This window comes from Solanum pennellii, chromosome 8, assembly GCF_001406875.1.
Source record: "Solanum pennellii chromosome 8, SPENNV200".
In the NCBI taxonomy this organism is placed as follows: domain Eukaryota; kingdom Viridiplantae; phylum Streptophyta; class Magnoliopsida; order Solanales; family Solanaceae; genus Solanum; species Solanum pennellii.
The window spans coordinates 67,124,041-67,138,691 of record NC_028644.1 but is presented as its reverse complement, the minus strand read 5'-3'; the positions used below and the strand labels follow the sequence as shown (position 1 = coordinate 67,138,691).

Here is a 14,651-nt window from a genome sequence, read left to right as displayed (position 1 = left end):
AATATATTTTGATGTTTATACATATATTAAACATTGAATTGATAAAAAAAAATTTATTATGAAGTTCATATTTTAATTTTTCATTGGTAATTGAGTATCTAGGATTTCAACCATTCCTAGTATTTATTCACACATTAAAAAAATACATTTAACAACGTAATCGTAAGAGTGTTTATTTATCTAAATCATTTTACTTTATTTTTTCTTAAACATCTTTCTGAATTAACACTTTACAAATTAAAAAAGTAAAGCTACATTTTAATAAATAATGATTGACCTTTTTTTTTTTATAATAAGTCAATTAATTTAAAATAATTCCCGTCAGACAAAAAAGACTACTATCTTTCTCTTCCTATCTACTAAAAAAAATGCATTTTGTATTTTGACATGCCTTTTTAGATTTTAAATTTAAAATATTTTTTAAGTGTTCTAAAACGACTTTATACATTTTTCAAATCCATTTTTATATATAATATTATTATTGAAATTAATAATTATTTTTTTTATCACAATTTATAATGGGTATCTTGAAAAAACGAATTTTGAATGTATACAGATTGTAATGGATGTAATTAAAACCATATTATAAAAAATTGTTCGTTGGCTGTTTTATCCTAATTAAGTCATTATAATTTAAGCATGATTTTAATATTAATCTGATAAGTTGAGCTTTTTCTTATTAATAGCATGCTTTCTTTGAACCAACATTAAAATAATTCAAGGGTCATTAATTTCAGGTTTCTAAATAGTCATGCTTAATTGTTTAAATATTATGAAAATCATATCAACTAGTACAAATTAAGCATGTTATTATTACTATGTTTTTGTTGAATTGTTATTATAATAAATTAACTGATAGTGATTTGTTGATATACAATAATAATAATCTCAAAACACCAATTACTATAAAACATTTTTTTTTTTTAAAAAATCATCCTAGACGTAATAGTTTGAGTAAATCATTTGAAGTAAGTTATTTGTAGGTAAATCATTCATATAAAATTAGTATAATATTTAATTTATAATTTAGAAATTTACATAATAAAATTTTATACAAATTAATGTATAAATTTTCATGTAATTTATCTTATTACTAATAATATTTTCATTAATTTGTTAATTTATGATTGTTGAGTCGGCAAAAGTAGACGTGTACTCAAATTTGTTCTATATTTTGGAAAATCTATTCTTGAAGGAGATTTTTGTTTCTATTTTATTAAAAATTCAAACCACTCCATTTATCTTTTTTCCAAAAACAGAAAAAAAAATGATGCTCAATTTTACAAATTGTAATCTATTCTTTATTTATTATATTTTATATTATATATTATAATGAAAACGTGATAGTCACAAATTTGCACACACTTCTCTTTTTGTTTTTTCAACTTTTATTCAATTAATTGGTATTCCTAACAACTTATTTGGATGTTTGTTAACCTGTTGTATTGTATATTATTAACTTTAAATTATTTATTTTAACTAGTATTCTAAATTTCATTATATTATATGACAATTAATTTGATGTGATCATATTTTTTGTTTTTATTTATTTTTTTAATAATTCTATTTCGTCTTTATCATATCTTTTCATAGCAGTTCTATCATGTGTTCTACTTTTCTTGAGAATATATCTTTTCATAGCAGCTCTATCATGTGTTTTACTTTTCTTGAAAGGTTATTATTCAAAAAAAATAAACAATAAAGAATTTTTTTAGAAGTTATAACATTAAAACGATATTTAATATAATAAAATAATATAATTATGAAATAATAGGTAATAACCGAAAGCAGAGTACAATTATTAAAGCATTTTTTTTTTTGTATATTATTGGTTAGGTAAAAATTCTCTTTAATAGTGTCATTATAAATTTGTGAAAAAATGGCAAAAAAGAAAAAAAAAATAATAATAAATGGGTTGAAAAAATAGGAAAAATCCAGCAGCTGGAAAATATTTGGGACAAGACAGATGATTACAAAGTGGCATTTAAAAACCCCTTATTAAACTTCTTCATTTCTCCATCTTCCATATTGATCTTCCCCCTTCTCCGTTCACCCCGCCGCCGTCCGCCGCCGTGTAACGCCGCCGCCACTAGTCAAATTTTATTTTCTGCATCAATGGTGTTAATGGGAAAATTACCATTTTGCCACTTCCCTTAATCTCCTTGTTTTCAGCATATTATAAAGTTCCCTACTTACCCAAAACTCTATTTATATTATATTACCATAAAGACTCAATTTTTATTACTTACCAAAAACTTTTTTTTTTCTCTAAACTTCAAGAATATTCTTTTGGTTTCATTTTTAAAGCTATTTTCAGGTCTTTCTTCAAAACCCATTTTACTTTTTTTTTTTTTGGTTTATACAACACATCCTCTGTATAGATACATGTAAAATACAATCTGGGTGTTGTGAATTTGCTTTGAATTTTCAAATGTGGATTGATCTTTAGTTCAATTGAAAAAATTGGGTTGGGGTGGATCAAAATGCGGGTAAGGGAAATGCATCCACTCTGTTGTATAACATTAGAGACACCGGAGATCGGAGACCAGTCGCCGGAGCCGACGTTGTTACGGACCGGCTCTGCTGTTGTTTACTCTGGATCTGACATCAATGCTGGAGGATCCGATGTTGGTGGAGTCGCCGGAATCTTGTACAAGTGGACTAATTATCATAAAGGGTGGAGATCCCGGTGGTTTACTCTCCGGAACGGGATACTCTCTTATTCAAAGAATCGCCGGCCAGACCATCTAGGCGGAGATGACATCAAGCTCATCGGGAAACTCCCAGACAGTAACCCCAGTCGCCGGAAACATGGGAAATCCGTCGGCATTGTTCATCTTAAGGTACAAAGGGGAAAAAATGGTGTTTTGGGGTTTTAGTGTGAAGATTAAAACTTTCTTCAGTCGGCAAAATCTTGAATTTTTAGATATCTGAGCCAATTTGATCAATTTTTTTTAATTCAATTGTCCGATGGTTAATGAATTGGTTTTAGTCATAGTTGCAAGTTTTTACAGTGCAATTTGACTGGTTGTTAATCCATAGTGGGTCACATCAGCAGGTGAAAGAAAATGGGAGAGAGTTATAGGCCAAAATAAGGCTAAAAGACTCTTCTTTTTCTAGTAGGCCTACGTTTATGGTAAAAAACTATGACAAACATGGTCACTTTTTTGAGGGGTTTTTTGTTGTTTCTTCCTTGAAAAATCAGAACTTTTTTTCTTCATGTTTGTCATAGAATTAACTTGGAAGTGATCCATTTGTCATCTTCCTTAATGAGTTTCTTTCTTTGCTGTTACAACATGAATGGTTGTGGGGAGGTGGGGTTGAAAGTTATGTTATTTTCTTCATTAAAAATATTAGTTGTAATAGTAGCAAGCAACCAAAAGAATAGTGAATTCTCTTTCTATCTCTAATAACTTATGTGTACTACTTTGTAGTTATCATGACTTGAGAGTTCATTGAAAACTTCATTATTTTAAAGAGAGAATAAGGGAAACTGGGGAAGGATATTCTTCTTCTACAATTGCTGGTTAAATTATGACCTCACTTTTATTCTATGTTGTAGTACTTGGCTTCTTTGGTGTGTTGATCTGTCAGCTCTCATGATATTTGGCTTCTTTGGTGTCTTGATGTATCTTTATCTTATATCAATATGTTTTGCTAAAATGACTTTGCCAGTTGTCTACTAGACTAGCAGTGGCCTCTTTCCTTTCATTGCCTAGATATTTTGACCTATATTTGGAGCAAGAGAAATTGATAGTACAATGAGTTTGTCGTTTGGTTTGCTACGCTACGACACAAGTCATTTCTTCGACCTTTCAGTTCGTAGTTATCGTTTTTCTCCCTCTAGAAGGCCTTGTCATACTTCTTATAGTATTTTGTCATGATTTCTTCAATCCGTTATTTGTTTTTCTGATCTACCTTGATTTTCCTTTCTTGCGATGAGAGTGTGTCGGGAACAACCTCTCTACCTCCCAAGGTAGGGTAAGGTCTGCATATCCTCTATCCTCCTCAAACCCTACTTGTGGGGTTACACCGGGTATTTTGTTATCGTTGACTGAAGATATTTCGATGGAAAACACTTCCTATCGAATTGAGGAAAATGACTTCCTCCACTTGTTGGCATAAGTCATTTTCCATAAAAGTTGCTTGATTTTTAACTTTGTTGCACTTGCTCTAACCACAATTATTAATGTTCAACACAAAAAAGTTTCACCATAGCACTCTCTGATTTAGTAATAACATTATTTTCTATGGCAATCATTTTTTTTCTAAAACTGTTTTTCACTCAACAACCAATCATTTCGAACTTTTTTTTTTCATGGAAAATGATTTCCGTCGTTCTAAACACATCCAATGTAAAATTTCCTTTTAATAATTAACCTTGAGATGATTGTGTGGATTCCTCACAGGTGTCATCATTCCGCGAGAGCAGGTCTGATAGTAGGCGATTCTACATATTTACAGCTACCAAGTCTCTTCATTTGAGGACACATTCAAAGAAAGAACGGGCTGCATGGATAGAAGCTTTGATATCAACAAGAAATCTTTTTCAGTTGAGACCTTTGAATGATAATCTCAACCTTTTGCAAAATGATGTATCTATATCTACGGAAAGATTGAAAAACCGGTTGCTTGAAGAGGGCATTGGTGAGGGACTTGTCCAGGACTGTGAGAAGATCATGCTATCGGAGTTTTCAGAAATAAAAGGACAACTTAAAAGTCTTTGTGAGGAGCGCTCCAATTTGCTGGACACGTTGAGACAGTTGGAGGTAACTTTATTTTATTTCCTCATAATTTACACGTGGAAGTTAATGGAACCAGGCATTCAAATCAATAAGGAGTATAGCTTAATGCATTTGATTCAATTTTATTGGGAATATTCATTTCTCTAAAGACAATAGGATTTGAAACTGTGACCAAACATTCTGAAACTCTCTGAAGTAACATAGAAGTTTGATTTTCCAGTGATTTTGGCTAAAGCTAAGTTAATGTCATGAGAAAGTCCATTGTGCATTAACTTGGTAATATGCTTTCGGGATCATCTGAGAATAAGATCCTTAGTCAGTTAGATTATAATTTTTAGAATTCTCTGGTCATATTGGAAACAAAGGTTTCAAAACACGTCGTTTTTGTGACTTTTTAACAATAGTTGTGATACATTATTGTTTCCTCTATGGCCCTTATAAAGGTTTGTGTCTTCTCAAGATGAGTGCCAATTGCACCTAATGGTTTGCTCCGACTCATTGCGAATAACAATAACAATTATGCTTCAATCCCAATCAAGTTGGGTTTGCTATATGAGTTCTTACTGACCATGTTGTTGAATTTATTTTCACTTTAGATCAATAACTATATTACTAAATATAAACAGTAAGTACTACAAATTATTAATATTATCCACTAGCATATAAAATTCTGATAGGATTAGAGAACTTCTAGAAAACAGGAGACCTAAAGTAAACTACTAAACGCACTGATTGGTATTGCCTATAGAAATATAATCTTCTGTTCTTCCATTGTATCCTATTTTTCGCTAGCTAGGTACTTCAAAAATATTGTGGATCTTTTGAGATAAACTTTTTTCCTTTTGGTGTTAGGTCTACCTTGTTACCCTTTAATACATTCATTCACCTAGGCCTAACTCCTACATACAGGTGCATCTGGAGGTTAGTGAAGGATATGACCAAATCATTTTAAGGAATTTTCTTCTTTTTTTTCATTGAAGCGTGCTACTTGCACCTTCTGCTGAACATTTTTTATCCTGTCTAACCTTGTATGACTTCACATCTATCTAAGCATCTACATCTCCGCCACACTCAATCTTTTGGATGTGTTGGACTTAAACAAACCAAATTCACTTCCATATAACATTGCTGGTCTTACACGGAGTAACCGTTTTGCAGAACTTGCCTTTTAAACGGTCCCTTTATTACATAACATCTTGTAGCAATTCTCCATTTCAGCTATCGTATTTCGATTTTCTGTATACATAAAACATCTTAATCTATAGTTACCTGCTCACTGCTTCAGAATAAATTTGAAAGACTGTTGCAGATCCTCTTTTAATAATTGACAACCCGTGTTCTTTGTTTGTGGGAATAAAAGAAAGAGAAGAAAATTGACTGCCAATTTCCCATTATGTCAATCATATGTAAGTTCAACACACAGTCATCTAAAACTAGAAGAGTTGCGTTGTATAACTTATATTAGGCACCAGGCAGATGTACTTTTTAAACAGGTGTTCTCTACCTTGTTCATAGCCTCTCTGTATTTTCATGAGCTTTCTGAACATATATCCGTAAAACTTCGTCAATTATGCAATTCTGTAGTTTAGAACTTAAGAAAGATTTCAGTGAGGTCATATTGCATTGCAAGATGAATTAGTTGGGTTGGTCATATTACTGACTTTGTTTATCTCCCCGAACTTCTATTTAAGTAGAATACATGAAGAATTTTTTCCTGGATCTCTGGTCATATAAATTTTGATGCTGTCATGTTACATGAGTTAACTAACTTTGTTTCAACGATTTGCATATTTTTGTTTAAAATGATCTTCACTATCTCTAAATTGCATAAGTTTTGCTTCTGAAGGCAGCTAATATCGAAGGTGAAGCTTCCGGGGTTCATGATGGTGAATTCCAACTGATGAAGCAGTTCTCCAGTTTAGGACGTGGCAAGTATAGTGGTATGTTATCATATACTTTCATCTACTTCTACCTGTACAAGTAAAGTTAAGCAAGCAAAACAAACAAACAAAATAATCTTTCCTTTAAAAGTTTCTTCAACTTTTGACAAATCATTGCACATTATGATATTAGATGAACTAATTTGTATGCGAGCAAAGTTTTTGAGGTTATCTTCCACTAATTTTCCTTTCCCAAAGCATATTGCAGCAGAAATACTAGTTGTTCTGCTAATATTTTTGTTTTACGGCCTCATTATCAGCTCTATTTTGCTTCATTATACTGACTTCGTAGTAGTTGTAAAGAGAGGATGCAGCAAATTGTTTCCTACTGGCTTTCACAATTTCTCTTGCTTATGATTTACTGGAGTTCTGCCACACATCACTAAAATAGTTTCAGTTGCTGTATACACCTCACGTCATATGTTCAAGATGCTGAACTTATCTTGTATATTAATAGAACTGGAATATCATTTGACCTCATACATTTTATATCAGAATATAGTACAACTGAATCATCTGATGATATTGAGAAACAAGAGCTTGATGAAGCGTCTGATGAAGAGGAAGCCAACTATCTTGACGCAAATGAATGCTTTTCTGAACATCAGACATCTGGTGGGTCAGTAGTTGGGGACAACATGGAAAACAATACCATTGATGCATCTGCACAAGCACTGGTTGTACGCAGAACGAAGCTTCCAGATCCAGTTGAAAAAGAGAAAGGGGTTAGTCTTTGGGCTATGATCAAAGACAATGTCGGGAAAGATCTAACAAGAGTTTGCCTGCCAGTGTATTTCAATGAGCCAATTTCCTCCCTACAAAAGTGCTTTGAAGATTTAGAGTACTCATATCTTTTAGATAGAGCATATGAACATGGAAAATCGGTACGATCTTTAATACTTTCATCTCTTGTTACTGCGAGAACATGTTACGCATTTGTGTTTACATTCTTGCTTTCTACCCTAGAAGGTGCTTATCATGCTCTTCTAAATTAATGACTACATGAAGTTGATAAATAATTTGTTACTTGCCACATCTCTCATTTAAGTAGCAATTAAATTTGATTCTCTAAATAAATGTTTAGGTATTGGGAGGCGAAGAAAAGGTCTATATCTACTATCTCCCTTTTAATCATTCTATCAAAAGAAAAAAAGAAAGAAAAGGAAATGTAATTAGTGAATCTTCTTTTATTGGGGGCAGTACTGGTTGTATACTTCTGGCCTGCAAAGATGCCAACTCTTAATTGCTAGGTATAAATTTGTTTGTCAGAACACACCTTTTTTTGGAATAATTGTTTCAGAACACAAATTATAATCTTTTGTTTTGATGAGCAAAACAAGTCATAATCTTATTTAGATAATATAATAATCCACGCATGGCAGCTATGGTTCAAAAGTTGATATTGCATGTATGAGCCGAATATATAACTTTGCACGTCGTGCTAAAGCATAACTGTTGCTTTTATTGCTGTCTTGCTTTCCCCCTAAAGGTTTATATAAATTTTCTCTCTCCCTTGTAGCAGGCTTCTTTATTAGCAAGTTTTTTTCCAATTATATTTACTCGATGTAGAGCAATTCTTGGTTAGATGTTTAGCATTATGTTGATAATCATTTGAATTGTCTTGCTCTTCCAGGGGAACAGTCTTTTAAGAATTCTAAACGTTGCTGCTTTTGCTGTTTCTGGTTATGCTTCAACTGAAGGCCGGAATTGTAAACCTTTCAATCCTTTGCTGGGAGAAACCTATGAAGCTGATTTTCCTGAAAAAGGAATCCGCTTTTTCTCGGAGAAGGTATTTTATCGAGAATATATCTTGCTTTTATATATTGTATTGATTCCAGAAATACTAGGTTTATATCTGTGCATGCAACTTTCCCTTGCAGTACTATTTTGTCAGCAAAACTTAGTTTGACTTCAAACAATTCGTAGGCTTCTTCATATTACATTAAGAATTAGCAAATACTGGATGTACCCATTTCAGATCTTACACCACCTATATGGTTATGTTTCCAGAAGAGTCTGCGCATCATAGAACTGGATTTATCTGCTTTTTGTAGTAGTGTCTTTAAGGTTGTACATAGCATGATGTGAGATTGAAGGGTACGCCATATTTTAAACACGTTTGGTGGTCATGTCACTCCATTGCAGTTTGTTTTCCGTGTTAAGTTTCTATGAGTTTGAGGATTTACCTTTTTCAGTTTCTCTTCTTAAGTAATCGAGGGAGCTTATTCTGTGAAAGTTTATGATTAAAGAGACATAACAATGTATAGGAGAATACAACAAAAGAAAACATCTTATATTTTCTTAGCTTTTTGCAACCAAAGTGATTTACTATGAAAAATCAGTAGGCGCACTTGGTAATTTAACGTACCGAAGAAAGAATTTTAATTTGAAACACGGGAAGTTGAACCTGAAATTTCTTACATAAGTCTCTGATGCAATGAGTTGATATGTATGATAGTAATTAGCCAATTCTTGAAACAGGTTAGTCACCACCCAACACTTATTGCCTGTCACTGTGAAGGTAGAGGATGGAAATTCTGGGCTGACAGTAATCTTAAGTCAAAATTTTGGGGGAGATCAATTCAAGTCGATCCTGTTGGAACACTTACCTTAGAATTCGACGATGGGGAGATCTTCCAGTGGAGCAAGGTAGGCAGAACATCATGCTGATCATTGAGCTGTTTACAAGATAGCTTGGTTTCTGTTGAAGTTCTTGTTTTGTTTGCTTAATTCAAGACATTAATATCCTCAGGTCACGACAAGTATCTACAATCTTATTCTTGGTAAGATATATTGTGATCATCATGGTACAATGCATATACGTGGCAATCGTCAGTACTCATGCAAGCTCAAGTACAAAGAGCCATCCATTATCGAGCGTAATCCTCATCAGGTAAATCAGAAGAAATCCTGTAATTAGTTTAATAATGTCTTATTTTTGTCTACTCCTCTACATACTTATATGTCTATATATTTAAACTTTGTTGTGCTATTGGCCGGATAATTAATACTCAACTCTATAGGTTCATGGATTTGTTGAAGATGTCTCTGGGAAGAAAATTGCTACTTTATTCGGAAAGTGGAACGAGAGCATGTACTATATCAATGGAGAATGGACCAGCAAGCCTAAGGATTCATCTATTTTATCTTTGTTGTGGACAAGGAATAATCCACCCCCAAACCTCACTCGATACAACTTGTCTTCTTTTGCAATTACACTGAATGAGTTGACACCTGGACTTAAGGTACAACAGCGTGTTAATGAAACTTCATGTGAAAGATCAATTTCCTCTTTTATGTTCAGCTAATTGTCGTTTATAAGCCTGTCTAATCTGCGTGTTTTATCTTGAATAAAGGAGATGCTCCCACCTACAGATTCAAGACTCAGACCTGATCAGCGACATCTGGAGAATGGGGAATACGACAAGGCAAATGCAGAGAAGTTGCGGTTAGAGACACGGCAGAGAATGGTATGTCTGCTCCCACTCGAGCCTTCCTCATTTTTTTCTGTGTACACATTCTTTTTTTACTTTTTATTGTTCTTATTTAGTCGGCAAAATTGTTTTCAAACTTCTTGTGTGTCTGGTCATCTCGTTGGGTTTGTCACTGTTACGAGTGAAACCACAAATTTGTATCCTCTGGCCCTGTAATCCTCCCAAGTTCCAAAAACAAAGAATCTCTTAATTTTTGGGTTTAAACAAAGAACTTTCTCTTTCCTTACAGTCCAGGAAATTACAAGAGAATGGCTGGAAACCTCGATGGTTTCAAAGAGAAGGTGAAGATGGGACTTTCCGGTATATGGGTGGCTACTGGGAGGCAAGGGAGACGGCTACTTGGGATGGCTGCCCAAATATTTTTGGCGAAATTGATCAAGATCTCCTCAACTCCTTTGAAGGATCCTGATGCTTTAGAACGTATATAAGGTACGAGAAACTACTTATCTACTTAAATCATGTGCTTTTAACACTTCCATTTCCTAGCTTTTACTTTCACATTCGTTATAGAAAACAACTCAATGGCTACGTGATCAACTCGTGCCTTGACAAGGCTCCATTTCTAGTTATTCGTTTCCTCTTTAAACACTGTCATCTTGACAAATTTCTCTCTCGACACATACTTGTCAGATTCATATCATGTTTGCTGTAACCTCATTTATCTTTGTTCCCATCTTATGAACACATTTAGCTAAATACCAAATCACACCTTCAAATGTTTCCTCTCTGCCTCGGTACTATAGCTAAACCTTTTACATGCCTGTTTATCTTTGTACAGGGATATCAAAAGGCAATGTGGTACATTTTTCATGGACCTGAAGATTTGTAGATTAAAGACAACACCTTGAGCAGAGTATTATCGGTAAATTCTATAGACGGATGGAGTAATTTTTTTAGTTGTTTAAAGTTTGTTCTCAGAGGTTGATAAAAGTCAATCCTGAAGGCTTTTTTTCAGCACAATCTTGCAAAGAGTCAACGAATCGATGGAAGCAAAAAACTAGAGGAGGTTCCTTACTAGATCTATGCATCAAGCTGCTTTGATCAGGCTTCTATTTTAGTGTTGAAATTGATCCCATTTTCATTATGCTTTCATTTTCTTTGGCTAGGGATTAGTTTAGGTTACTATTATTATTAATTACTTGTACTCTTTATGTTGAAAATAAAAAATAGCAACAAAAAAAAATGTGGATGTATTAAAGAAGTAAACTGAGCACAAATAGCTTTTGTAAAAACCTAATGCAGATTTAGCGCTACACAAGTTGAGATATACACAAAAGAACTAGCTTCCTGGATTCTCATTTACCCAAAAATTTTGAAGTTTTTTCTGAAGTCTTTTTTAGTTATTTTTCGTTTCGAAAATTGTTAGATATTCAAAGGTGAATAAAGGATTAGATATTGGGCCATCTTGTCTCCAAGGGAACGTAGTGTTTATGGAGACAAATTCAGGATTTGAATGTTAAGGGGTTCGAGTTTTATATCTTAGAACTTGATAGATTGTTTTACTGGATGAACTCATAAGTAGTACGGATCTAGGGTTTGAATATTATTTTGGGTTCGAGTTCGATATTTTAGCACAACATAGGACCAAAGCATACTTGAGCTATAGTTTTACTAATTGAGTGCCCATCTAATTGTTGGAGACCAGAAGAAAGTAATCAAATTGATTGCAAATTTACTTATTTTTTCTAGCTGGTATACATAGATTATACAATATCCATGAATTTAGTTATTTTAAAATTTAAATGGTGGCAACTATTTAGGTAAATTTTGGTATTACCAGAATGGTGTGTGTGAGCAACTTGGTTATATGTGCTCATTTTTGGTATTTCTTTTACAAGACCCATTTAAATAATACTTTGAAAATCAAGTTTAAATACAGAATGTTTTTTATATTATACACTTGAATACGTTTTTATATTTTATACACTTAAACATATGATATAATGTTTTATATTAGACAATTACCATTCAGATTTTTGAATAGGGGATTTTTTTAAAATAACAATATTTTAATCACTTTATATAGGTCAACCCTTGTAGTTATACAGATTAGTTTCAATAAGTTTAAAATCTGAGATTTATTCCATTTGATGTTTATGTATATATATAAATAAAGGAGATGATATAACATCTGCGATTAATTTATTAACGCAAACGCCAAGATAAAAAAATACAATTTTTTTTTCAAAAATCTGAGCCAAAGGTGTCCTAGTACCGAATTGGGTCACGTGGCCTAAATGGAGACTTGGATCGCGTGAGGCTAATTTCATAGAGTAATTGATTGCTCCGAAAAAGATAATGGGCTGGTATCGTTAAAGCCCAAGGAATGCCTATCGGGCTAATTTAATTAACGTTGAGATGAGTATCACTTAGAAGATCAAATATGAATAATTACTAAAAGGAAAAACTACCTAATTATTTTCCGACTAAGGGTGTCCAATTGGACATTTTTTTCACTATAGGTTATCTACGCTCCTGATCACTAATCAATAACTTAATATCATATTTTAAGTCAGATACACCTATGTACAAATATTTTGCTATAAGATATAGTGAGATAGGGAGAGAGAGGTGAGCGAGATAGGACGAAACAAGCGATATAGTCTATATATCTCAGATACATGTAAATCACACTAGATACATGTATCTGGGATATTATATACTTTACTCCGATATACAAATATACAAGCGAGCAAGAGACAGATACATGCGACTCCACTTAATTACGATATATCCGGAAAAAAAAATTATTCTATCAAGATAAAGATATGCACGTATAAATATTAAATATTTAAAAATAATATAAAACTTGAAGTCGTTAAATTAAAGTATTTAATGTAGAAGTTGATACTTTTAGATTCGTTGCATAGGTATCTCCCCTCTTGTAACAATATATAACTCTGCAACATAACCTGACAACACTTAATTCTTAATTATTTCTGGATCGATATTTATTTAAACAAATTATATGTATATATATGTAAATACTGGATCTTATTTTATATAAAAAAAATGAAATAATTGATTTAAAATAGAGAGAAATTATGTTGGGGAGTGAGGGGACCGCCAAGTAATAAAAGAGAAATATATACTTAGTGTCTGATTAGAGCCCCTAGAATTATATTTGCTTTCCCACAGTATAGGAAACTGGTAAAATAAAATAAAATAAAATAAAGTATCTCAAAACAGTGTTGGCATTTTTACAAACACGACAACATGTTCCTGGCTGTATTTTTGCTGAACCTGATATCAATATTTATTTTGAAGTCTCGATTCATTGTTTATATTGCATAATATTTATGTAAAAAGTAAATGTTTTTATCAGTATCTTTTCAATTTTTTGAAACTCAAATTCGAGACCTTTTTTTTCTAGTTAAGAATGGAAAAAAGTTCTATTTTATCATCCACCACAACCTTAGATGGGATCATCAAGACTTTCCGCAATCTACTTTTTTTTTATAAAAACATATCTGGTGTTCAGAATTTATACTGATCGTAATTAATTTGAGACTTTGTGTTAGGTGAGTGTAGTAACAAAATATATATATATTTTTTGCAAAAAGTTTTTCAGTCTTAAGACTCGAATTTAATACATCATCAATCCGACTTCTTTTAATAAAACAAATATTTTTTTTGTGTGGTTTGATTGAGTTTTCTGATCCATTACAACAGGCAACAGCTACTGATTGTAAGACAAATATCATGAGTTTGAAACATGTGACTGTGTTGTCATAATATCTGGCTTTTTAGTTTAGAGAAAATGATTTTAATTAGTATAAGGTCCTAATTTAATTATTGAAAATGGATAGTATCATTGGTCCACCTTTTTTTTTTTTTTTAGAAAATTATCATACGCATGTTGATATTTATTTTGATTGGACATTTTTAATTTGAAACTACTATTTCACTATTTGAGATAGTATTGTTTTTGTTTTTTCGTATTTTCTTATTATTATTACTTCTAAATGATTTAAGCGATAGGTGGTTATGTTCAAATTTATATAACAAAACAAAGAGATAAAAATATACTCAATTCAATTGATTTATTTATTTTACTTTTTTTTAGTTTATTTTTTGAGCAATTATTTAATTTAAACTTTTTATATGACGTCAAAAATTATTTAAAAAGAGTCTGGCCGTGTGCGGCGTGACCACACTATGAGGTCCGCCTCATGGACATGCCTAGGGCTTTTTGTACTCATTTGAGTATAATAGTTGTATTTTGATATTAAGTTCGTAAATTATTTTTACTGCTTTATTATTTATAGTCAAATAGTTTAAAATAAAATACTTGATCATTAAAACTAAATAATTGTACAAACTCATTCCTTAGTGATATTGAATAGTTATAGTGCACTATGAAATTTGACACCAACATGATATTTTCATCGATCATTTGTCTTTTTTAGGATGAGTTTTAAACGTGATCACACATAAAGGATGATGAAAAAAAAGAAGAAGATGTATAGTAC

General features: G+C 32.1%; 1 protein-coding gene across 4 annotated transcripts; it reads left to right on the top strand.

Annotated features, from left to right (window-relative positions):
- Window positions 1-1,960: 1,960 nt before the first annotated feature.
- LOC107028870 (oxysterol-binding protein-related protein 2A) lies at window positions 1,961-11,489 on the top strand. Of its 4 annotated transcripts, XR_001457880.2 has the most exons (12): window positions 1,965-2,843; window positions 4,410-4,769; window positions 6,592-6,685; window positions 7,181-7,569; window positions 8,319-8,474; window positions 9,167-9,334; window positions 9,438-9,578; window positions 9,709-9,930; window positions 10,042-10,155; window positions 10,409-10,608; window positions 10,958-11,041; window positions 11,123-11,489. XR_001457880.2 is itself a non-coding variant. In XM_015230105.2 (11 exons), exons 1-10 carry the CDS (start codon window positions 2,484-2,486, stop codon window positions 10,586-10,588), a joined length of 2,181 nt encoding a protein of 726 aa, XP_015085591.1. In that variant the 5' UTR covers window positions 1,961-2,483; the 3' UTR covers window positions 10,589-10,608; window positions 10,958-11,489. The 4 variants fall into 4 exon arrangements, 3 of the variants coding, with proteins under 3 accessions (XP_015085591.1, XP_015085590.1, XP_015085592.1); XM_015230105.2 differs by having other exon boundaries at window positions 1,961-2,843; window positions 10,045-10,155; window positions 10,958-11,489; XM_015230104.2 differs by having other exon boundaries at window positions 10,958-11,489.
- Window positions 11,490-14,651: the final 3,162 nt, after the last annotated feature.